The sequence below is a fragment of the Patagioenas fasciata genome, chromosome 7, assembly GCF_037038585.1.
Source record: "Patagioenas fasciata isolate bPatFas1 chromosome 7, bPatFas1.hap1, whole genome shotgun sequence".
Classification (NCBI taxonomy): Eukaryota; Metazoa; Chordata; class Aves; order Columbiformes; family Columbidae; genus Patagioenas; species Patagioenas fasciata.
The window spans coordinates 1,196,309-1,221,367 of record NC_092526.1 but is presented as its reverse complement, the minus strand read 5'-3'; the positions used below and the strand labels follow the sequence as shown (position 1 = coordinate 1,221,367).

The following is a 25,059-nucleotide window of genomic DNA, read 5'->3' as shown; positions in this document are numbered from 1 at the left end:
TTTTTAATAATGCCTGCCAATCAAACGTACGCCAGGGCAAAGAGCTTGTCTTCCTTTGCCAGGGAGGAATATTGCCCCAAGATGTGCACTAATTGGCTACACACTGCAGGAAATCTGTTATTTCAAGAGTAGAAACCCTCACATAATAAGACAGAAATAAAATGCTCGGTTTTTCCGCGTGTTTGTATTGCTTCGCACAGGACTGTCTGTGCCCACCTGCAGCGGGGGCACCAGCTACAGAATGAGAGCTCAGCAGCCGATAGCCCTGGGCACGCAGTCCGGTGAGCTGTCTGTCTGTCTGTCTGTGTGTTTGCCGTGTTCACTCAGCGGCTGTTGGGTGTTTCTGTGGAACGGGGCTGTCCCAGGCAGTTCCAAGGGAGAGGATGGAGGGTGCTGAGGTTCTGGCCCTTGGGAACGGGTAGGGTTGGGTTTTTGACGGTCCCGGTTCCAGCTGAGCGCAGCAGGGTGGGAGCACGGGCTGACAGGACAGAACTCTTGTCGGGTTTAACTCGTAAGCTGACAGATTAATATTACATTTCTGTTCGTTTTTATAGCAACCTGATGGCTGGGGTATTTACTGAATAAATAAGATGGGACAGCTTAATGCTCTGTGTAAGGGAATGAGTAGGAATAACACTAATTCAGGCAAAACCTCCTTCAGTAAACACACAGGAGTGGTGCCTTCATCCAGCTGTTTCCCTTAAGGGAGCTGGTCCAGCCCCATTCTGTGCAGCCTTCCTGGCTTAGGCTGTGGAGGGCAAATGCGGAATTTGGACAAGGAGGCTGTTGGTTGGACTAAAAAGAAAACCTCTTTTCTGTAGGAAAGGGGAACTCTTCATAGCATAGGGGTCTGAAGAAACTAGTCCATCCCAGCCGTTTTGGGTTGAAGCAAAAGGCTGCGTAGACTCCCAGGTTATTTTCAGTGCTTCCACTGTAAATGAATTGCATCTCAAACAATACAGGAACTCTCAATCCATGTGTGCTATGTTGACTACCGCTCACGAGCTCCTGGAAAGAAGAATTGCATCTGAGATGAAGCTGAACCCCTCTAAGACATAAAATGCACAGGCTATGTACACCATCAATTGGTTTGGCCTCAGATATTCAAGATACCGGAATGGCAAAGGTGATACAGCCAGCTGCGTCACCAGCGCTTCCAACGCGGATGGGGACAGAGAAATGGAAATACCTGTTTCTCTTGCTTCCCGTAGATGCTGACTGAGCTGCTGCATTTTTGTGCCTCATGTTAATGCATGGAGCCAGGTGCACTGGTGCTGGACATGGAGTGGGTGTTCCCAGATGTGCCAGGTTTGAACTGGGGAGCACTGGTGCTCCCCTGCCTCCCCCCGCAGGCATTGAGGGAGAAAGCACCACTTGGTTGTGCAGGTGTAGGGGACGCTGGCTGTTCCTAACTAAGCCCCCCAGGCAACCCTTCTCTCTTCTTGGTGTGTAAGTACATTGCTGGTCAGTAGGAGTTGATCATCAGGTAAATCCAATACAGTGTGATGATATGATAATGCACCAGGGCCTGCTTTTGGGTGGTTTTTTTAATGAATAAGGATGATGAATTTGACGCTGCAAACCGACCTGGAGATTTACATTAGCAAATGAACAAGAATGCTTGCTTATGGATTACTAGATCACTGTATAACTTCATGATTGAATTCGAACTGCCGAACTAAATTTCTTCTTGCTAAGAGTGTAATCAAAACCATTCAAGGAACTCTTGCCTGAGAAATTGTAGATATAAACAGCAATTGCTTATTTCAGTAAACATACTTGTTCACTGCCAAACTAATCACCTTATTGCAGATGGAATCCCTGTATGCAGCTTTTCTTCACTCCTGCATTTAATTGACAGCAAGATGAATCATATCTATATCAGTTCCTAGTACGCTAATCACTTTGCTTATGTTCCAGTGCTAATCTCGGGGCTCTCGCTGTCCCTGCTTGGACTCTGCTCTGGTTCTGCTATGGGCCATTTGCAGTGACTAATGTGTTTAAAAACACAAAAAGCAGTCAAAACCCAAGTGATACTGGTACTGCTCGAACTCTGGATTGTGTTTTTCTTGTATTCTCTTGTATTGCTGAAGTTGCACACTTTGAAAACAGTCCCTTCTTCTGCTGAAGAAGGCAACACAGTGCAAAATTCATCTTGAGACGGGGATTTTCACGTTTCTAAATTTTAAGAAGGTTGACCAACCAAAACACATGCAAGACTAAGCCAGGGGCTCTCGGTCCTCACAGTTTCCTTCTTGTCACTCATCTCCAAGTCCCGGGTGATATTTAGGGGAGCAAGAAAACGGGCGCCAGCTCTGTCTGTGCTGGCGCTGGCACGGCACCAGAACGCGTGTTTGGTGCAGCAGCTGACCCGGGGAAGCCACAGCTGGGCAGGACACCAGGCTGTCACTTGTCCCTTGCTGACTGGATTGGAACACAACGTGCGGTTAAAGTGGGTGCTGCTATCCTAAGGAGTTTGCATGAGCTACTTGCATTATAGTCAATGTAATCCGCGATTGCAGGATGAACTTGATGATTAATTATCTTTTGAATATGTACCTCCTTTAGACATAGCTGCTGGTTATGAGATTTTCAGTTTTATAGTAGTGATAGGAACATTGAGAAATAATGCATTTCAATCATAATACTGCTGAAGAACGAGCAAATAATTTAGAACAGAAATATTTAGGTTGTATGCAGCATATAACCTGAGCTCAGGCTTCTTGCACTGTTAATGTACAGCGGACGTGTTGCAAGAATCACATTCACCTTGAGCCCCCGCGTCTGCTCGGAGCTCTGTGACAACAGCAGAGCCACCGGTCCCTGCGCACGTGGACAGACGGTGACAGGCGGCGGGGTTCCCGGGGTCACTCCGCTGCTGGGATGCGTCAGGCGGATGCTCCCCTGGTGCTGCAGCTCCTGGAGGCTGGCGGTGGTTTGTACCAGCGGAGGGTTTGGGGAGGGCAGCGGTGGAGGAGCCTGTCTGGGGAACCCGGCGAGCGGGCTGGGTGACGGTCAGACACCGGCGCGGGGGGAACGGCGCGTGTGACGGAGCCTTTGCAACACCGACCGCCACTGGGAGCTGTCTGTGGCACCTGGAATTCACGGCTCACGGTGTAATAAGCAGTGAAGCCGTAGGAATAACTGAACAACTTGCCTAATTTGGTTAATTCAAGGAATGCTTGGGAGTAAAAACTTAAACGGGAGGGTTTCCTTGCCCAGTGTGAGCAGTGGATGCAAAGAGACGAGACAAACAGCTTGTTTTAGATATACTAAGAAAGCAGTATTTTGTTTTGTGGCTTGAATTTGTATTAGTTTGCTCTTTCCCGTCTAGGAGACCTGGCCACAAGCTGGTTTACATCAGTTGAGTCTGTCACCTGGACTAAGGCTGGATCTATAGGGTTTAAAGAGGGTTTTCTTGTGTTGAAAGTGTTTATAATTTTCAGGAAACTCTGAAAACGTTAATTCTTGCTTGTTTTTTACCCTGATCCCCTCTGAACTGGCCAGTTATTAGCCAATTAATAGCTCTTTGTCCTGCTCCGGGCAGTGTGGGCACTTATCTTTTGATGTGTCTCAGAGCAGCAGTGGTTAAACCCATTCCTGGGTGCGAGTGGCCGCTCTGTGGTGGGAAAGATCCGCCCTGCAGGTATTAAAAAATAACATTGGGAGGAATTCCCGCTGGTTTTGTGCAGAATGAGGGACGGCGGTGAAGGAGGAAAAGAGCTGGAACAGCAAGCAAAGCTGGAGCTGAAGGCGAAGAGAAAGCAAGCGTGGCTTTTGTGGTCCTGCAGCCTGTGTAGCCAGGTTTAACTGTCTGCTTAGCTACACCTGCCTACAGCCTGTTGGACAGAAAGTGAGTGTGACGGTGTGAGCGTGCGGTGATGGTGCTCGTAACGTAACGAGAGGTCCTCAGAGCCCCCGGTGACACCCGAACTTGTCGGGAAACTGCCACGTCCTTACGTTTTGTCACTTTAAAGAAAAATTGCATTTTCACGTGCCGTGGGATATAAATGGCTTTGCTTAGATTTTCAAAAAGAACATGGAAATAGCGTTTCTTTGGTGTTTTGCTGTACTATATTTGACAGTAAACCACGTAGTTTCGTGAACCTGATCAAATTTGAGCTTAGATTAACGCCACTGTACAAGTAATCAATTTTCAGATACAAAATGTACATTCGTCTTTAAGTCCTGTGCTGTGATGGATTTTTTGGTAGCAAGTTGAGAGCCTGACCATGTGTCTGTTCATTAAAGTACATCGTGGGCACCCTGGAACGTCTGACATAGCAGAATGCTGTTCCTAGAAATAATTAATAGAGGTAGAAGCACTTGAGTACAGCATGATATTGAATTAGGCAAGGTAAAGTAAATGCGTGCTAACCCTTTATGGTTTTAGTGCTGTTTGTTGCTCCATAATGTGTCAATGCAATGTTTTTGTTAAACACAGGTGAAGTGACCGGGAATATTTGCGCTCACCTTTCTGGCTATAGCAGATGCTGTGATTTAGCACTGTGTATGTGTACACAGTAAGCACAGATCCTGATGTTTTGTTTGTGCCCTTGGTAGGGCGCCTTTGCGCATGTTCAAGCTGCAGAAGCCGTGACCGTTCCAGTAAAGAACCATCTCCCCACCAGAGAAGAGCAGATCCTGGCGCTGCGGAGCACGGATGAGTTTGATGTCCTGGTGATCGGCGGGGGAGCCACCGGCTGCGGCTGCGCCTTGGATGCCGTCACCAGAGGTGAGCCTGGCAGGCTCCGTTGCGCTGCTCGGGGATCACACCCTTCGTAATGGATTTATCAGACCGGCTTTTCCAAAGTGCTTGGAGATAGAGAAGGTGTACTCTGAATGCCTGGTTAGAAAACTACTTCTGTTCTCAGAAGCCAAAATGAGCTTGGGGAAGAACTGTCCCTGCGCTGGGTGGTGTCAGCAGTTTCTGTGCAGCTGCCTAACGAACCTTTGTGCCGAATTGTCGAGGGTTAAGATAGCGGGGTGACAATGAAACCCTGGCAGATGTATTGTCAACCTCCTCTCCCCACCACTTCCCCCTTTAGCCCCTCCCTCTCCGCCCTTCCCACTCAGGACAGGCGATCGGGAGGGAAAGAAGGACAGAGAGAAGAGAGTTGGAAAAATTAAAGATGTTTTACTAATGCTACTAATAAGAATAGAGAAAATAATACAAAATATACAAAACCAATCTTGAAAGTCTCAGCAACCGCAGAGCCAGCACCCGAAGTCCTGGACTGGACTCTGCAGCCACCCGGAGCTGGATTCAGTCTCTCACTGGCCTCAGTTCGCAGGGGCAACCAGCAAGGTCCTCTCCTAATGTCGGCCATAAGCAGAAGGGAAAAGGAAAAGGGACGAGATCCTCGTGATCTCCCACTTTTATGTGAAGTATTCACGTGAATGGGATGTTATTCACAGTTGGTCAGTCTCTTGGTCACCGGTTTCTCATTGCCCCTCTCGCGAGATGTCCATCCGTGCTTATCAATAACTTCGCATTCCATTGCTAGGTTTACCAAAACATTTGTCTGGTTCTCCAGGAAAATGCAGCTGATATGAAGGCTTTAGCTGACAGGCAAAATTCACTAAATGAGAAACTTGTATTTTAACAAAACCAGGACACAGATGCTCTTGGGTGGATTCTCGTTCTCTGTTGCTCCTTATTTAGTGGCTGTACCTGCAGCATTAATAACATTCGCTTGTGTATGCAGGAGAATATCTGCTGCAAAGACACGGACTTTTAGCTGTTTTGCAAGGGCCGTGGAAGTCTCTGCTCAGGGGTGAGAAGGCAGGGCCCGCTGTGCTCTGTGTCCTCACTCAGGGGCTTTGGAGCGGGGCAGCAGGTTCCCATCAAAGCTGACGGTTCTCAAAGAGAACAGGTCATTTCATCAGTTTAGTGCAAACGGATCTTCAGATACAGCGATGAGAATGCAGGGGTGCTGTGTCTGTGGACAGGGTGTCAACTCCTGCTCTATTAAAACACTCTGTCACCCCAGAATACAACAGTTTTATCCCGAAAGATTAGTGAGAAAAGCTTGTCTTGGAATACATTCGCTCAGTTGGTTTTGGTACAATCAGCCAATGAGAGGGAGAACCAGCTTCTCATAGTTCCTGTGGTTGTAGACCTTGATTCTGCTTTTGGAACTAAAATGGAAAAAAGGAAGTGTAAAACATAAGAGAGAGCAATAAAATTGTTGGGGTTCCTTACCCTGCGGGTTTACCTCAGAAATGAGAGGTGGAACCTGACTCCAGCAGTGGTTTTTGCTCGGTTTGGAAAACATTTGTCCGGAAGATGCGATAATTTTGACATGGATAAGCAGCGGGGTCTGCACCGTTGGTACACACAGGCTTAAATCTGGCTGTTAGCTTTTGTTTCATATATTGTTGAAGATAACTTGGGATCTTTTGCCTTCTGCCTCTGCTGTATCATGGTAGCAAAAGCAGTTGCTGTAAAGCCTACAGAAATTACTATAGGTGATCTCTGCTTATCCTTTTACTAGATATTCTGGTTATATCAGTAGATTTCTGAAGTGTGAAATATTCCTAGGCATTTGGTTAATGAATTGTGTATTGTTGCTGTTCATTCATGGAACTTGCTCTTTTATTATGTTTGCTTCACTTAACAACAAATCTTGCTTTTCATGTGTTTGATATATCTTCACCAAATTATTTCTGATTGTATCCATTAATCTTCAGTCACATTTGACAAAAATAAATTACTCTGATCTTTGGAAGTTACCAGTCATAATTAGATTTTTTTTAAGGACATAGAAGTTTTGGAGACAGAGATGTTAAAATGCATGTCCAATGCGTCCAGCCCGCCCCAGAGGCCAATGGACAGACAGACGCCGCTGTCTGCCCGTCCAGCGCGCGGTTCAGTCCATGGCACGGCAGCTTTCGAGCTCTGCTGCAAAGGGTTAAAAGCACTCATGAAAATACTCTGTTCCTGCCATGCATACGAACTGCGATTTGCTTGAGGGAGCGTGGCCCCTATAATGTACTGTAATGCCTTTCTATTGTGAAATTTCCAGGTTTTAATGTGCTTCTGTTTAAGTTCTGTTTTGACTTTTCCCTTAGGAAGGAGGCTAAAATTTTTCATTACAATATAGACAGTGCACTACACTTTGAATACAAATTCATCCATGTACAAAGTAATTTTTCTTGTGATTGTCTCTACCCTAGAGAAGTGTCTTTAATGAATTACATACAAATTGTGCAATTTAAGAAGTTAATTTGGTTTTCTGGTAACACAGGACTGAAAACAGCCCTCGTGGAAAGAGATGATTTCTCATCGGGGACCAGCAGCAGGAGCACGAAGCTGATCCACGGCGGGGTGCGGTATCTGCAGAAGGCCATCATGAAGCTGGATTTGGAGCAGGTAGCTGTTCGTGCTGGTTGTTAAGCAAACATCACCGGTAGACACCTCCCTGCCCCACTTACATCCGAGTCTCCTTCTCATCATCTCGGTACTTGACTGTTGTATTCCACAGCCACTGCACAGCGTTGGGCTTTCCAGAGCAGGGAGGCGGGTGCTGCTGCCTCTGGATGGGTTATTTCTAGTTGCCTTGCCTCGTGGGCTGTGTAGGGTTTGGGGAAGGAAAGCAGAGGCAAGGCTGAGTGCAGAATGAAAGAGCTTCCTACCCATCGTGGTCAGATATTGAGGGAGTGAGTGGTCGTCCTGTTTGTTTTGGAATAGGGAAAGAAAACATGGTAGATGAGTGATTGCATGTAAATGCTTTGATGTATGCTTGTGTTGGTGGAAGTGTGGTGGTTTTGTTTTGAGAAATTGATTCGTCTTCTCATTGAAACCTCACAAACTTTTAATGGTTATAATACTGCTACAGAAATGGTGACTTCTCAGGGAAAAACGTATAAAACATGCAGTTATCCAGCTATAGAAATCAACCTCTTATTTTTTTGCCAAAGAACAACTTAGTTTGGATTCATAGTGACTGATTTGGAGAAGAACGCCCCTGCGTGTGCAGCTCAGTCAGCCTGGGGTTGGTTATGGGGGTGGGCACCGGACTGGACTGGGGGCTCTGAGCCCCTCCAGTGCCCCCGCCCCTGGCTGGGCTAACACAGCCTGCTGTGCTTCACGTTCACATGGAAAACAGTTCACTTGTCCTGCCAGGGCACCCAGATGAAACCAGTGGAACTTGTCATTTTCTTGGGAAACATTTTTTTTAAAGTCTTGAATTTTTCAGCAAATCTCGGGGTGTTTTTGGAAGAACAGTAAAAATATTGCAAGGTGTCTGCTTTACTAAACAGTTTCTTATTAAATGTTGACCTGGGGGTACTAATTGACAGGAAGCTCAACGTGAGCCAACAGTGTACCCAGGTGGCCAAGAAGGCCAATGGTGTCCTGTCCTGTACCCAAACCAGCGTGGTCAGCAGGACAAGGGCAGTGATCCTGCCCCTGTGCTCTGCACTGCGGAGGCCACACCTGGAGTGTTGTGTTCAGTTCTGGGCCCCTCAGCTCAGGAAAGAGATTGAAGTGCTGGAGCGGGTCCAGAGAAGAGCAACAAGACTGGGGAAGGGACTTGAACACAAGCCCTATGGGGAGAGGCTGAGGGAGCTGGGCTTGTTCAGTCTGGAGCAGAGGAGGCTTAGAGCTGAGCTCAGCACTCTCTAGAACGACCTGAAGGGCAGTTCTAGCCAGGGGGGATTGGGCTCTTCTCCCAGGCACTCAGCAATAGGACAAGGGGGCAGGGGCTTCAACTCTGCCAGGGGAAATTGAGGCTGGAGATTAGAAAGCAATTCTGTGCAGAGAGAGTGGTCAGCATTGGAATGGCTGCCCAGGGAGGTGCTGGACTCAGCGGCCCTGGAGGTTTGTAAACTGAGATTGGCCATGGCACTGAGTGCTGTGATCTGGTGAACGGACTGGAGTTGGACCAAGGCTTGGACTGGATGAGCTCCGAGGTCTTTTCCAACCCAGTCCACTCTGTGATTCTGTGATTCTGTTGCAGATGGAGACAGAGTTAGGTAACTTGGGATTCACGTGTGCACTTCTCTTTTTCAGTACAGGATGGTGAAAGAAGCACTTGAGGAGCGTGCAAACCTGCTTGAAATTGCTCCCCACCTGTCATCTCCTCTGCCGATAATGCTGCCCGTGTACAAGTAAGCTCTGCTCTGCTCTGCTCTGCTCTGCTCCTGCTGCTGCTGCTGCTGCTGAGCTGTTTGCAGGTCCTGGTCCCCAGCGGGTCTGTGGGCCGGTCACCGGCTCTGTCCCGTCTGCGATTCAGCTGCTCAGGACATCTCTGCCCCCCCGATGGGCCGGGACGGAGTTTGCAGCTGAGCGGACCCTCATTCCCAGGTGTTCCTTGCTGTTCTTTCCAGCACACCCTTGGCTCACACACGTGCTGTCGTAGTGTTCTAGCGATGAGCACGTTCACTAGTGCGGTGCAATCGCCTTCCGCAGCGTGCGCCTGTTCGGTGTTGAGAGAACAGTTTGCTGCTTGGATGAGGCGGAAACTTGACATAATTTGGATTAGGTTCTCACAGCAGTTACTCACTGCAGCAACTTAGAGCAGTGAGCTCTTGCTGAATGATCTCAACCTGTGGCTTTATTCCTGGCTTAGTGGAAGGGGCTGGAATGATACATAAATAACAGGCATAAATCAAGTGGATTTATCATAATGTACTGAGAAAACTTGTCCTGGTTTTATTCTGCAAATTGTTTTAACAGTACACATTTGATGATCTCCATGAAAATGTCTTCCTCTGAATTGTGTTTATGAACTATTTGCCACTAGTATTTGACATCTGTCTGGGTTTGTTAGGCTGTGAATGGGTGGTTTGGTGTTTACTTCTGGTTTATGACTGGGTGGATAAAAGTCTGTAACACAAGCAGGAACCTTCTAAATGTTTCAGTCCTTTAATACAAGGCCTGTGCCTGTTATTTATGTATCATTCCACTTGATTTATGTAGTTATATAAATATAAATATAAATAAATCATAATATAATCACTGGTAGGTCAGCGGTGGACGGCGCTGGTCTGGTCCTGTCCGTGCAGGAGCCGTTAGCCCAGCTGTGCCCTGGGGACCCTTCCAGCTGGGGCGAGTGGCCTGGACCTGCCCTCAGCACACAGCTCTGCGATCTCACCCTGGAGTACAAAGAGCCAGTTTGTGAACCCAGTTCTAGAATAAATGAAGCCGTGAATCTGTTTGACTACAGCGAGTGCAGCAGTTGGAAGTGGTAGTGAACAAGACACAAGTTCTTGTGTATTTACATTATATTGTGATACCGTGAATGTGTATGATGGTACAAAGTGAAACTGGTGTAATACAACACACTGTGTTACTCAGCATTTTCTGTACTACAACAGTGGGTACACGCACTTTTCTTTATAGTTTCAGCTCACGGGGAATTGTGTTTTCCTGCAGATGGTGGCAGCTGCCGTACTACTGGCTTGGAATAAAACTGTACGACATGGTGGCTGGAAGTCAGTGTCTGAAAAGCAGTTACGTCCTTAGCAAGTCGAGAGCCTTGGAGCTCTTCCCGATGCTACGCAAAGACGAGCTTGTTGCAGCCATTGTCTACTATGACGGTACGTTGCCTTTCTGAGCTTTCAGGGTTACAGCGCGCTGTGCTTTGGTGCAGGGGAACACAACTGTAGATTGCATACATTGACTTTCTAACAGGAAGAACAACAACTTGAAGGATTCAACTTGTATCTTAAGCATTCATTTAGTAGGTAAATCATGTTTTTCACGACAGTGACGTACTGGAGGTAGGAGAGAATGTATTTGTTTTCTTGGCTATATATAGTGATATGTGAAAACATTCTGGGGATTCCCTACAACTTTCCAGCTGTGCGTTGCTTTTCTAAACGCTCCTCAGCCTCAACACTTGTGAGCTATCAGAAGTCAGGAGGGAAAGTGTGACCATTGCAGTGATGTTAAACGGTTTGCTGCAGCACTTCCACTGTGCAAATAACGTCAGGCCCGCCTGGGTGACCCGGCTGCTGGTTGTGGTTCTTGCGCTGGGCTGGATGGGGCCCAGATCAATTACTTTGTGTATCACCAATAAAATTGGTTGCTGTGCAAAGACAGCGTTCGTTGTGATTATAATGAAATACTAGAGATTGCTGTAAGACATGAATGTTAAAACCCCTTTAAATACAGGGTTATAAATTCATGAGAGGAAAAATGCATCCAGCTCAAGTTATTTAGTCTATTGTATTAGCTCGTGTTAGGTGTTTATATATAACACTTGCACAAAATCTGTCTGAGTGGGAGACAGGAAGATGTTTTCTGCCAGTCTTGTGATGTTCATTCGAAATAGAGCAGCGATTTCACAGGACTCCGTGCAGCCGTCTCAGAGCGGCGATTTTCCCGGTGAGAAGCGTCGGTGCGCGCTGGGTTTGGCAGCAGCGTCACTCCTGTGTGCGGTGTCGGAGGGGACGAGCCGTTCGCCCTGTTGGCGGGAGGTCCGGCAGCAGCTCCTGGCACGGCCGGGGCTGCAGGGGCTCTGCCGCTTCCCACCTCCGGCCCTTCGGTCTCTCCATGACTGCAGGGCAATGTCGGCTGAAACTGGGGACCAGTTAGTTGGCTTATGTGACAAGAGACTACCTGGACAGTGATCTGGAGCAGGCACATGCGATGTGCGGCTGTCTTGGGTTTTCTCCAGACTGCCGGATCCCAGTACCTGCTCATCTCAGGTTAAGTTACCTCCCCAAACTGTCAGAACTGAACTACTGCAAGTTCCAAGTGCTGGAAGGTTCGCTGCTTGCGTTGGGGTACCTGGCCATACGGTCATACTCACTTTCTCCATGTACTTGGTTGCGTTGGCATATCTAGAGGATCAGACTTCCACTCTCTTTCGTGATGTGTCTTTAATGAGGTTGTTATTCTCCCTTCTCCACTGCTCTTCCACTTCCCTTCCAAGACAGAAAGTTGTGATAAAACTTCCTCAGTAATGGGACCTGCTCGGTGATATCAAAATGTCAAGCGTGTTCAGGGTAGGGCAAAAGCCGTAGGTTCCTTGCAGGCTTGGAGGAGCCCTCCAAAGAATAAATAGCTGAAATGCTGATTTATTTCAGGAGTGGTACTGCTCTAGTTAGTTTTGACCTGAAGATGTAGTTTGTGACCTTTGGGCAGCCAGGAAGGTCTTTGCACCACATTGATTACGTTGGTAGTTCGTTTCCCTTTTTAGAGCTGCATTTACACGGCTCCTCAGCTTATCAATAGGGGCTCTGGGGTGGGGAGGAGCAAGCACCCTGGACCCACAGAGTATTTCTGAGTCCTCTGGCAAAAGCACTTGTTGATAACTGCAAGTTGTCTCAGAGCACGGCAGGATGAAGCAAGTAAATTGTATATATGTGCAGGAATAGATATGTGTAGGTTCTTAATTGGGAGTAAGGCGGGATTTAATGGATGGGCTTGATTTTTACCTGTCTGATGGAGATTGCATCTTCTCTTATTTTTAAGTTCTAGAAGAATTAGGAGGTTATTTAGAAGCAAAACTTGTTATGGGGTTATGTGGTATTTTTTGTGTACTGTAACAAGAGCTGCTGTAAATAGCATACATAGAAGTAATTCAGATTAACGTAATCTATCCCTTAGACTGTTTTGAGGGATCCCAGGAGCATGCAAGATGGATGAAGTGGTTCTCTTAACTGTAATTACACTTCTCGTAAGAGCACTGTAACTCGAAACCTATTTCTAATCTATAGAAGTTTTTCTCTGATCCAATAGCTGGGTGTATCACAGCTGTGGGGAGATGTACACTGACGACGGAGCCTTAGAATGAGTCTCTGAGTTTCTTGGGCGATGAATTGTGTTAAACAGCGCTGCAGTAAGTGAGGATTCGGCACCAAGGTGCCATGTGGTGAGTCAATGGCAAACTCCTGGGCAGGACTTGGAGGGATGGAGCTGCCTCGTGCGGGTTTGTCCCACAACAGAAGGGAAACGCGGCAAGTCCTGAGGAGTGGTTGGATGGATGAGATGGTTGGGGTCATATCAGTTCCAAAAATTCAGGTGGCTGGGGACTCGTTTGGTGAGACATGGCAAAAATGGACTTGAGGTTTTGCTGCCGGTGAAACTCCTTGTTCATGCTGGTATATCTGGCCTTATTGTCATTTGCTCGTAAGCCAACAGCTTAGTTATCCACATTTTAATGCAAAATTTAAAGACAAGGTGTTTTGCAGTGACAAAATAATAAGAAAAAACCCTCTCAAAGCTCCACCAAACCGTAGTTTACCAGAAGAATAAAGTGGTTCTGAAGGATTAAAGTGTCAAATTTGCCAGTTCCTAATATATATTTGGGTGCTTTGAAGCTACACCTAATCCAGAATAGAAACTTTCCAACTGAATGTTAAATCAGTTCTGAACGTGCTGCGTGCCAGAGTGGAGCTGTGTGCGGGGACTCCTGCGTGGGTCAGCCCATGGCCCACATGGGCTCGGGCTGCGTTGTGACACGTTCAGTATTTTATTGTGATCAATGAACCCGTGTTCTGTCCGCAGTAAATTGGTTTTGAGTCGCAGTGTTTCGGCGAGTACACTTTGGATCTTGTCAATTATTATACTTGAACTTTAATGATATACTTTAGTGCCCTAAATCTGAAGGAAAGGGAATTGAAGTAGAGAAGGGGATGATAAGGTTGAATTAAACTCTTTTTAGTTCTTTCAGAGGGATTGGTCATAGAATAGAGCATTAAATAATGGCAAGTATATACATATATAAGTCTTAAAGTGGGTCCATCGCTTGTCTGTATTCTCTAAATAATGAATAAATAAATTGGCCTTTTGAGAATGGCACATCTTCACTGACTCTGTATGCACAGCAGCTGTGGTTTTATCTTGCTCTCCTGCTTTCCTGGGCTCCTGTCTCTGCCGTACCTTGTGTGTGGCTGTTAACAGCACCGGCAGCAGCGTCTCCCCGGCTGACACCGCCGCCAGAGGAAGAATTAAACACTCATTATGTAGGTGACTTTTAAATTTGATAAAACCAGCTGCCCAGTCGTGACGGGGTGGTGGGCGATGTTCTGCAAAGGAAAGACCAGGAACGCTCTTCGTTTTGTAATTGTTGATCAGGCTCACGGCGTGTCGAACAATCCATTATTCGTTAATATGTGCACTGAAATGTTGCTGTGATCTTCTTAATTACATTTTAAAAATTGTTTGTACAGGAAAAAAAAAACCCAACAACCTCCCCTGGTAGATGATAAATGTTGGAAGTACCAGCAAATCGCAGCCTTTCCCAGGGGCTATTCTTGCTCTGTCTCGGCATCGGGAAACTCAAGCATATGTTGGATGTTAGCCTGGGTGTACACAATGTGTCCTATTTATTCAAGGTTTGCTTTGAAGCCACAACTTACAAGTTTGTTTCTTAGGGGTACATGTCAGACTGCATTTAGCGTTTGTTGGTAACAGGGTACTCCTGAACAGCAAAGAGGCAACATTTTGGGGGAAGGACGCGGCTGCGATCTGAGCAGCGACCTGTCAGCTCTGCTTATGTAGCCGAGGGAAGCGGGGAAGAGGCTCCGAGAGGCTGGGCTGAATTATTGTAAAGCTCTTTACATGGAAGAATTAATCTCCATTTGAATTATACGGAGCTCATTATGCTGAGAACCAGGGGAAAAAACCCATTAAAGCAGAGATCCGGCTGACCAGAATGTTTCGGTTTAAAGTGTTTAGAAATTCCAAGTTGCACAGATCTTTTTAAGATGCATCGTTTTCCCATCTCTAGGTGCTTGCAGGCTTTTGTTAGCATATTTGCCTTGCAAGATGAGCCTTTAGGCGTGTAAGGAAAACTTCTGTTCTGGAATCAGTCATGAATTTAAGATTTTAGGGCTTTGTTGACCCTGCTCTCTGAATTTCCGGCTGTTTTCTGACAGCAGGAATTAACATAGCCCACTTCTGTGACTGTTTTGCCACATCAAGGCATTAGATTGTTTTAATATCTTGCTCTACAAATTTCCAGTATACTTGCTGCGAAGTAATTGTTCTTTATTTTTTGCATTCTCAGTATTTTCGTATATGTTATGTCCTGAAATATTTGAAGTGGGAGTTATTTAAAGGTATAGAATGAAGCTCTGGCAGAGGATTTAGCTTTGCTTGTTTACAGCAAACCCCCTGAGAAATCCTTGCCGGGCGCACATACACACACACAAAAATCAATGCAAAAGAGTAGGGCATTCATTAAGCTGTCAAAAATGGAATAAATGCTTTTTTTTATTTAGGCTCTTGTAGCTATTTTTCCCAGTATTTGAGTGTGTCCTGAATTATGAAATGTTATAGCTTTATAATTCATATTTGACAAATGAATATTTTGAGAATGTTGAGCTGTTATAGGGGTATTACCCTGTTACAGATGCAGACAGCTGTACGACTTTCTCCTTCCCTGGGTATAAAAACCCTGACAGTTTGTCACTAAAAGGACTCTATAGGTGAAACGTAGCTGACCGTATTTCTTGGTGTTTGCAGGTTGAGGCGGGTGGGCGAGAGGAGCCCGGCAGGACAGCAGGGTGACCATGAGCCAGCACTGGGCCCTGGTGGCCAGGAAGCCAATGGTACCTGGGGTGGGTTAGAAGGGGGTGGTCAGTAGGTCAGAGAGGTTCTCCTGCCCCTCTGCTCTGCCCTGGGGAGACCACACCTGGAATATTGTGTCCAGTTGTGGCCCCTCAGTTCCAGAAGGACAGGGAACTGCTGGAGAGAGTCCAGCGCAGCCACCAAGATGCTGAAGGGAGTGGAGCATCTCCCGTGTGAGGAAAGGCTGAGGGAGCTGGGGCTCTGGAGCTGGAGAAGAGGAGACTGAGGGGTGACCTCATTAATGTTTATAAATTTATAAAGGGTGAGTGCCATGAGGATGGAGCCAGGCTCTTCTTGGTGGCAAACAATGGTAGGACAAGGGGTAATGGGATCAAGCTGGAACACAAGAGGTTCCACTTAAATTTGAGAAGAAACTTCTTATGGTGAAGGTGTCAGAGCCTGGCCCAGGCTGCCCAGGGAGGTTGTGGAGTCTCCTTCTCTGCAGACATTCAAACCCGCCTGGACATGTTCCTGTGCGACCTCACCTAGGCGTTCCTGCTCTGGCGGGGGGATTGGACTGGATGATCGTCTGAGGTCCCTTTGAGTCCCAGACATGCTGTGGTGCTGTGACCCGGCGGTGCTGTGTGCGCCGTGTCCCTCGCTGTGCAGTGCGCTTCCTCCGTGGGTCACAGAGCTGCGTGTGAAGTCCTGCGGAGCCGGGGCTGCGCTGGGGAGCGGCGGCGCCCGTCCCGCCTGGGCTCGTGTCAGCGCTGCCGGGGAGACACGGCAAACATTCACAGGAACGGCGCTTCCAAAATGAGAGGAAACCCGTTGGGTCTCTGATTGCGCTCCTAATGTGTGTTATCCGCCGGAGCTCTTTTCCGAAGGGGTAAAATCAATAGCCTGGAACGGCTCGGCGTGTCTTTAACCCGATTCTGCGGCTGTCAGAGGGTGCAGCAGCCCCCGAGCGGCCCTTTGCTCCCCGGGCATCCCTCCCAAAAGCACGGGTGATAACTGCGGCTCCCGCTGTACCTGTAACAATTTAATTGTGTAAGTCAGCCCAGTCAAGCATCCCCAGCTCATGACTGGGAGACATGAAATTCATTGTCATTATTGTCCCTGTCATTTTGGATCATTATATCCTGCTGCAGAATTTTCCTCACTCCAGTGCTTTCCTACCTCCAGGACGCGGGGATTATGGCTGAGGTTGGGGTGGGGGCAGGACTGTGAACTACATTTACCTCAGGGGAGCCACAGATTAAATTGGCTTTGCTCTCTGACTTGCTGGATTCATCTGTTTGTACGCTGTGGGTTTAAGGTTGGAAATGATGAATATTCTAGTGAATTCTGTGCCTCTCTCTTCTCCTTTTTTTCCTTTCTAGTGCTCACGTAAGCAAAGGATGGTTTTTGTGCCCCCTACGAAGTGAACGGGGAATAATTCTTCAGATCATGTTACCGAAAAGATTTAAGATTATTCCTGAGCAAAACGATGTTATTTGCACATTGTGGCACAAACATCTGAGCGTTCCCCAGCGTGTCGTGGCTTTTAGGGGAGAGACTCCGCCGAAGCATGTAATTCTGCCGTAATTTATACGGGTGCGTTTTATGTGAACTTAATAGTCAGTCATTAGTTAATATGTACGCTGTTCCATATTGTAGGTGTGACTGTATGTTGAGGGAAGACGGATTATGGGATGCCTGTGCATGTTGCTGCTCCTGGTTCCCCGGCTGGTCCCCACTGGGTCCCGCGGTCCGCTGGGTGTCCTGCCTGCTGAACACTGGGCACAGGAGCTGGTGACACGGTCGCGACTTCAGTTACACCCGGAAAATCACTGCGGCGTGCAAAGCAGAATTTGCCTCACACTGAAGTTTGCCCCCAATTTAGGCGGTTGGTGGGAGCTCTGACACCACGTGGGTACGTGATGGGCTGTGTTGACATCATCACATCTCTGGTGTGGTGACATGGCCATGTTGACATCACCATGTCTCTCTGGTGTGGTGACATGGCCATGTTGACATCAACATGTCTCTGGCATAGTGGTATGGCCATGTTGGCATCAACATGTCTCTGGTGTGGTGACATGGCCATGTTGACATCAACATGTCTCTGGCATAGTGGCATGGCCGTGTTGACATCACCATGTCTCTCTGGTGTAGTGACATGGCCATGTTGACATCACCATGTCTCCGGCATGGTGATATGACCATGTTGACGTCACCACATCTCTCTGGTGTGGTGGCATGGCCATGTTGACATTGCCACATCTCCAGCATAGTGGCATGGTAAAATGGACATCACCAGGTCTCTCTGGCACGGTGACGCAGCCATGTTGGCATCACCACGTCTCTGGCGCGGTGACACGGCCATGTTGACATCCCCGTGTCCCTGGCGCGGTGACACGGCTGCAGACCTGCTGTGACAGCTGCTCCCCCTGACATTTCCGCACCGTTCCCACAAGCTGGCAGTGACAATGTTTAGTTTCGTTCTCACACTGTGCTGTACTGACACTGACAGTGCAGTGTGATGGTGGTGACAAGCTGAAGGCCGATACGAAAGAGGTGGGAAACAACATCATTATAAAGCAGCAGCACAGAACAGTCATTCCACATTTTGTGTCTTCTTGATGTGCCTGGATGTTGTGGCTCAGTTTGGTGTTCTGGTATCTGGGTTTCGATAGGAGTTCTATCTTCTCGGCGGTAGACGTGATTAGACATTTTCAGGTTATGGTGATTTTCACATTTTTAAAAAAGCTTTTACAAACTTGCTGTCTGCTGCTCGTGCTATTCATTGGTTTGTAACTCTGTACGTAAGTTGGAAGGTATCATACTTTCATTTCCTAATCTTCTCTGTGATCATGGGGTTTTTTTTATCCGTACATAGTTTGCTTGGCCACAGGTTCCTGCATTCCTTTAATCTTGATTTATGAAAATAATCTTGACTTTAAGTTCCCTAAGCCTGGCTGAGGTGGTTTTGCTGCTGCCTGGGTGGTCTCTGCCGCGCTCTGGCTGTGCTGAGCTTTGGTAAACGCAGCTGTTGGTGGGAAATGGGCTTTAATCCTTCCCAGCCCCGAGGAGCAGAACCCCAGAGCCGGGTTAGTTACCTCTGCATCGCTCACAGGGACAGGGACGCCTGTTACTCATGATCTAAGCTGGTGCTAAATGGAGGAAGCAAGAACTCACTCAAAATGATTGCTGCTGGATTGTTTAAACTCGGTTTCAGCGGTGAGAAGGCCAGGCTCAAGCCTTTCCTTTCCATTGCGGCTGCTGCGGAGCGAGGGCTGAAAACATCTGCATCTTCGGGCAGATCCGAAAGAACTAAAACAATGCGGCGCGTGTGGTTTTTCCCAGCGCAAAGTGCGTATTTGGCTGCGTATCGTTCTTCCCACCTGCTCGGGCTGTATTTCAGTAGCGCAGATAACGCAGCGGAAGGCAGGATTCAAATGATACGTGGTTTGTGTGAGTATTAGCAGTCTGGTGTGATGCTGCCGGTGTCCGTGGGTGGGCTGGGGCTGATGTAACTGAGTCAGAACGCTGCCCTCCGAAGCAGTCCAGGAACAAATGCGTGCGTGCTGCGTATCCTAGAAAGTCTGGTAGTTCGCAGCGCATTTTTGACTCCAGTTTCATGTGATTCAGAGAGCAAGAAATAGTTCAGGTCGGAGGGCATTCTAACTGACTTGTGACTCACAAGCCCAGTTCGGTGTTTACCTCTGACCTTATGCTACTTATGTCAGGGGAAGGGAACTTGATGGGTTCTTTGTCGAAGGAGTCTGGAACAATTTTGAGTCACTGCAGCTGATTCATAATGCCTGAACTCGGGTGGATGTCACCGGGTTCCGTATGTACAACAGATGTTGAGTTCCTGGTTTAACGCTTGCGATAAAACTGTTCATGCAGCTAAGCACTTCTTTAAAAATTAGAGGATGCGGGCAGTCCTGGTAACTCAGTTATGTAGAGTGATGTATAATTATTGCTCATCAGCTCATCAGGTAAGGTTTTGGTAAGGTTTGTATCTACACATACAGCAAGAAAACTTTGATGCACATGGGATAAATGCGCTTCCATGCATTGCTTTCCTTTCCTATGTACGTGCAGTTGTGTAGTGCAAGGCTGTTGTGAGAGTGGACAGGTACAGAAATACACTTTCAGACAAAACTTGTAGGCTGTCAGTGCTTTTTGGGGAGAACGGGCTTCATTGCTGTGGTGATCCAGTGATTTGTCCCTGTCTCCATGCTGGGGGTGGCTTTGGGGTACGATCCAAGTCCAAGGGGCTCCTCCTGTGTTGTGCTTAAATATTCCAGTTTAATAAGTGGAACTCCCTGCTAGCAGTAAATGAGTAACATGCAAGTGAGAGTAATTTACAAGTATTTGTTTGCTTTTATCCCTTCAGCTTTTTAAAAGCAAACAAACGAGCAAAAAACCTACTTATTTGTATGGCTGCATTACACAGGGATATAAAATTGCCACCATACTGTGGGCCTAGTTCTCTCATTCAAATATTTCTTTTAATGTATCTTTCCCTTCAGAAGAAGCCTGGTAGGTGGCTCTATGGAAAGGTTTGCCCCCTCGAGAAAGTTCGTTAAGACTGTCAGATAGCTTCTTGCATGGCTGATTTCCAGCTCTCCATTAAAGCTGGCCTCCGCGGCAATAACCAGAGGTGTCTGATCAGCAGAGGCTGTAAATGCGGGAAGGTGAGGCGGCTCCGTGTGCGCTGCAGGGAGGCAGGGTGTGCAGACCCCGCTGTGGCTGCGCTGTGTGGCACGAGCCGGCGCGGGTGTGCGCGGCCGCTGTGCGCGTTACACGGTACTTGTCGTGCGGCGGGTGTGCTCGGGAACCGCGGGTGTGCGCTCGGCACAGAAAGGTTAACGTGAACAAGAGTTACCCTCTGAGAATTAACAGGGATTCTGGAAGACAATGCAGCTGCTGGCTGCTGTGCGATGCTCATCCTGGAGGAGCAGGAATCTGGAGTTGGTGTAACAGGTGTCAGACAGCGATGAAATTTAACAAGGGCAAGCGTAGAGTCCTGCATCTGGGCAGGAACAACCCCAGGTTCCAGTGTAGGCTGGGAAATTACGTATTAGAGAGAAGTTTAGGGGAAAGGGACCTGGGGGTCCTGGGGACAGCAGGGTGACCATGAGCCAGCACTGGGCCCTTGTGGCCAGGAAGGTCAATGGCATCCTCGGGTGTATTACAAGGGGGGTGGTCAGTAGGTCAGAGAGGTTCTCCTGCCCCTCTACTCCACCCTGGTGAGACCCCATCTGGAATATTGTGTCCAGTTGTGGCCCCTCAGCTCCAGAAGGACAGGGAACTGCTGCAGAGAGTCCAGCGCAGCCACCAAGATGCTGAAGGGAGTGGAGCATCTCCCGTGTGAGGAAAGGCTGAGGGAGCTGGGGCTCTTTAGTTTGGAGAAGAGGAGACTAAAGGGGGACCTTATTAATGTTTATAAATATATAAAGGGTGAGTGCCATGAGGATGGAGCCAGGCTCTTCTTGGTGGTAAACAGTGACAGGACAAGGGGTGATGGGATCAAGCTGGAACACAAGAGGCTCCACTTAAATTTGAGAAGGAACTTCTTATGGTGAGGGTGTCAGAGCCTGGCCCAGGCTGCCCAGGGAGGTTGTGGAGTCTCCTTCTCTGCAGACATTCAAACCCGCCTGGACACCTTCCTGTGGAACCTCAGCTGGGTGTTCCTGCTCCATGGGGGGATTGCACTGGATGAGCTTTACAGGTCCCTTTCAGTCCCAAACATACTGTGATACTGTGATACGGTGATACTGTGATACTGTGATACTGTGACACGGGACAGGACAGACCAGAACTACCGGGGTGCCCGATGGACACGGTTCTCGCACCGCTCGGCTGAGTCAGTCGCCAGCGAAGCTCTGCAGTCTGGGCTCTGTCAGCGCTGCGGGCTGGGGCTCAGCGCCGGCAGAAATCGCATTGAACGTACGCTGTGTGCGCTCTGTGGGAGGACTCTGTTGGTGCCAGCGGAAGCATTGTCTGCTCATCTCTGAGGAAATATAGCATTTGCTAATAAGGAATGAAAATAGAACTTTCCTAAATTACACAAAAAAGAAATTCTAAACCAAATGGCATCACTGCTGCTCTTAACATGATGTAGGATGTGGTGCTTCTTCATGCACTAGATGTCTTCAGCGATATGGCTGCTAAGAATAAGGGGGGCTTTTTTTAAGAGGACTCAGTGGTGTTTTCATAAAGACAGTTAGCCAGTGTTTTGTTAAAAGCAAAGTTGGCTTCCCATAACAAAAATCAAAGTATTGCTCCATTATTACTACATGGAAAACAGTGCCCAATTAATTTGGCCTAACCATTCCGTTGTGAAAAGTAACTTTTTGGCTTATAATATTTGGAAAACACCTGTGGTATCCTAGAGAGGTTACCTGTTGTGATGAGGGGGTTTAGTGGTTTTCTTGGGCGTGCAGTGGCTGCTGTGCAGGACAGGGCTGGTGAAGCAGGAGGTCGGGACCTCCCGTACAAGTTTCGGTGACCTCGCCGTTTGTCACACGGCTGTGCCGTGGGTTTGCTGGGCACCTTCTGCACGTGGGGATCGTGCCAATGAGCTTTACACGTCTCTTTGGGAGGAGGCTCACCCTGGAGGCTTTTAGCTTGGGGTTGGAGGATCTCTGAACCTCACATGGAGGGGATGGTGTTTAACTGGAAAGTCAAAAAGATGCACAATCTTTGCTTTGCTGTCCTTAACTTCTCTCTAGAATGGCAAGGATCGTCTAAGTACCAGGGCACATGCCGATCGCTGTGTGAGAACAATCACCCCTGATTCCAAAATAGCACATGTGTAAGTAGCTAGTTTTACTTTAATCAGTAGAAAATATGCCTTGTCAACTCTGAATGGTGCTGTAGTAACAACTCATCCATCTATGGTAGCTTTAGAATGGGGGTGAGCATGGAGGAGCAGCAACCACTTCTTCAGACATGGAGGAAAAGAAGATAATTGCATATAAAGTGCAGGGTTTTAACGTAATTGTCTGGGGGAAATGTGCACGTGAGAGTCGGAGGGTTTAAAAAAAGAAAAGAGCCGTTCCTGAGTATAAAAACCATTGGACTGTGACCCCATCTCTACCAAACTGTTGCAGTATTATTCTCCACAGATGATAAATTTCTGAGCTGGTAAGTCACTCTTCATTTCTTTCAAATCTGGACCTCTGCAGATCTCTGCTGTTTGCGCTCGCGGACTCCGCGCCGTAGATCACATCAATCTGAAGCCAGCGCGTTTTTCTGGATGTGTAGTTAATCAGGAACTGGTTATTTCCCAGTCCTCTTCCTGCAAATACATTACAGTGGCACTCTCACTTCCTTTTGGACAGCTGAGAATTGAGTAATAGCAAGGGCTTTCTTGCATCAGAATAACGATGAGGGGAAAATGGATGAGAGTTTCAGAGGAAGCGTGAAGATGTTGTCTCGAGCACAGTGGTGCAGATCCCGAAACGCGCTCCGCATACCCTTACATCGCTGACATTGTGAGCATTGGGAGTTGCTGCAAGTGCTGAGAGGCTCTTGGATTTGGGGCTTAGTAAGGAATTGTTGCACCCACAGCAAACCAGCTGTGCCGGTACCGCCGGCTGCGCTGGAGCAAGCAGTGGATCCATGGAGGATCTCAAAGCAGCTGGGGAGACCCCTTGGCCCCGGGTCCTTCTGCTCTAGAAGAATAAATCCCACCGCACGGAAAGGAGAACCTTAGGGTTCCATTTGTACATGGAGAGCACTCGGGGGGTGTTTCTATTTGTGCTGAGTTCCTTGTTCTGTGAGGACAAGGCTGGCGGAGCCCTGTGGCTCAGGCATCCCCAGATCGCACCCCTCCAAAAAGAGGAGTGTGTGCAGAACCCCAGGCTGACAGCAAAGAGGGGGGTGTGCAGAACCCCGTGTGTCTGACGGCAAAGAGGGGGGTGTGCAGAACCCCGTGTGTCTGACAGCAAAGAGGGGGGTGTGCAGAACCCCGTGTGTCTGACAGCAAAGAGGGGGGTGTGCAGAACCCCATGTGTCTGACAGCAAAGAGGGGGGTGTGCAGAACCCCGTGTGTCTGACAGCAAAGAGGGGGGTGTGCAGAACCCCACACTGACAGCAAAGAGGGGGCTGTGCAGAACCCCACACTGACAGCAAAGAGGGGGGTGTGCAGAACCCCATGTGTCTGACAGCAAAGCGGGGGGTGTGCAGAACCCCACACTGTGACAGCCGCTGGCTTTGGGCTGGAGGAGCGTTCCCCAGGTTACTCTGGAACGTGAGCTGTGTTCTGCTTTACACAGAAGCAGCACCTGTCCTGTTGCTGCTCTTTGTCTTTCCTCTTTGCCTGGTGCTCCCTCTAGGTCCGAGCTGCGCGTTCCCTCGGCCCCGCGCAGGATGCCGAGGCTGGGGCTGGACCTTAGGGTCATTGTATCCGTCCCTGGCGCTGCTGCGGCAGAAATGTTGATGCGTTTATGTAACGATTTGCCCGCCGCTTCTGACAGATGGTTGTTTAGCCTTGTGCGTCCTGTGTGATGGAGCATCCCCAACTTTTCCTGACATCTCGCTCAGTTGTTTTGCTGTTCTTTTCTGCAGTTTATTCTGGGCATTGTTTGCTTACTTGGGTTGGAGTTACTGTTTGTTTCTTCATCGGTGCTTTATCATCTCCCAGTTTCTGTAGGCTTCGTGTGACTGTTCTTCCGAAGACTGATTGCGCCGCATCACCTGGGCTGCGTTAGAATGAGGAGTGTGGGGAGGGGAGGCCATTGATCCCATCTTTATAACTTTGCCCTTTTAGCTGGGAACAGATTATTTGCGCAGTGGTTTCAGATTGCACAGGCGGAATCAGAAGGACCGGACTTTACATAAACCATTTATACTAAACGTTGGGAATGCTGGCAACATAAATCAAGTACAGTATCTATTCCAAATTTATCACTTTATCAGTATTACCTGTGATAGAAGGGGTCCAAACACGTGGGAAGTGAACCGAACCTCAGCAAGTTTAGTCCTCTTGTAAATTAATTATTCAGGACACAGCGAGCCTGGCCCCTTCAATGTATAGTAATTCTTTCCAGCCAGCATCCAGGACTCTAACTTCAGTGGCAATAATAAATAGGAAAAGTCTCAGGTGAAGCCGGTATTTCAAAGTAATTAATCATCTTCCCCTCATGATCCCTCTGCCTCTCTCTTGGTTTTCTTTAACGAGGGAATTTCAGTAATAAATCTTTAATGATACATGTTAAGAATCCTTCATTAATTCTTGTCTTCTTATTTTTGTTTTTCTGATGCTCTCGTGTTGTATGTTGGGAAGTTAAAATGCATATACGAGAAAAAGAACAGTTCTAGAAAGCTGATAATTTGGCACAGTCTCCAAAAGGTTGTTTCTGGGATGCTGCGTGCTGTGTGGTGCGCTTGCTAATAGGAACTGCCGATCAACATTGCTTGGACTGTCGAACGAATCCTTAGGTACAGTTACAGAATTACAGCACGACTGCACAGGAGAAGGTAAAGAAAGAAGTGATTTGTCTGCTCCTAAACTGGAGGAGAACGAGTGCTAATTCTGGGTCTCATAAGGAGGGAGGCCGTGGCACCTGGTGCGGGGTGGCGGGGAGGCC

General features: G+C 47.9%; 1 protein-coding gene across 1 annotated transcript in view; it reads left to right on the top strand.

Moving 5' to 3' along the window:
* GPD2 (glycerol-3-phosphate dehydrogenase 2) overlaps positions 1-25,059 on the top strand; it is a 55,345-nt gene that overhangs the window by 12,580 nt on the left and 17,706 nt on the right. Inside the window, exons 3-6 of the mRNA XM_065841010.2 lie at positions 4,564-4,735; positions 7,251-7,375; positions 9,017-9,114; positions 10,382-10,545. Coding sequence (XP_065697082.1) covers positions 4,564-4,735; positions 7,251-7,375; positions 9,017-9,114; positions 10,382-10,545 — 559 coding nt within the window. The remainder of the gene's footprint in view (positions 1-4,563; positions 4,736-7,250; positions 7,376-9,016; positions 9,115-10,381; positions 10,546-25,059) is intronic.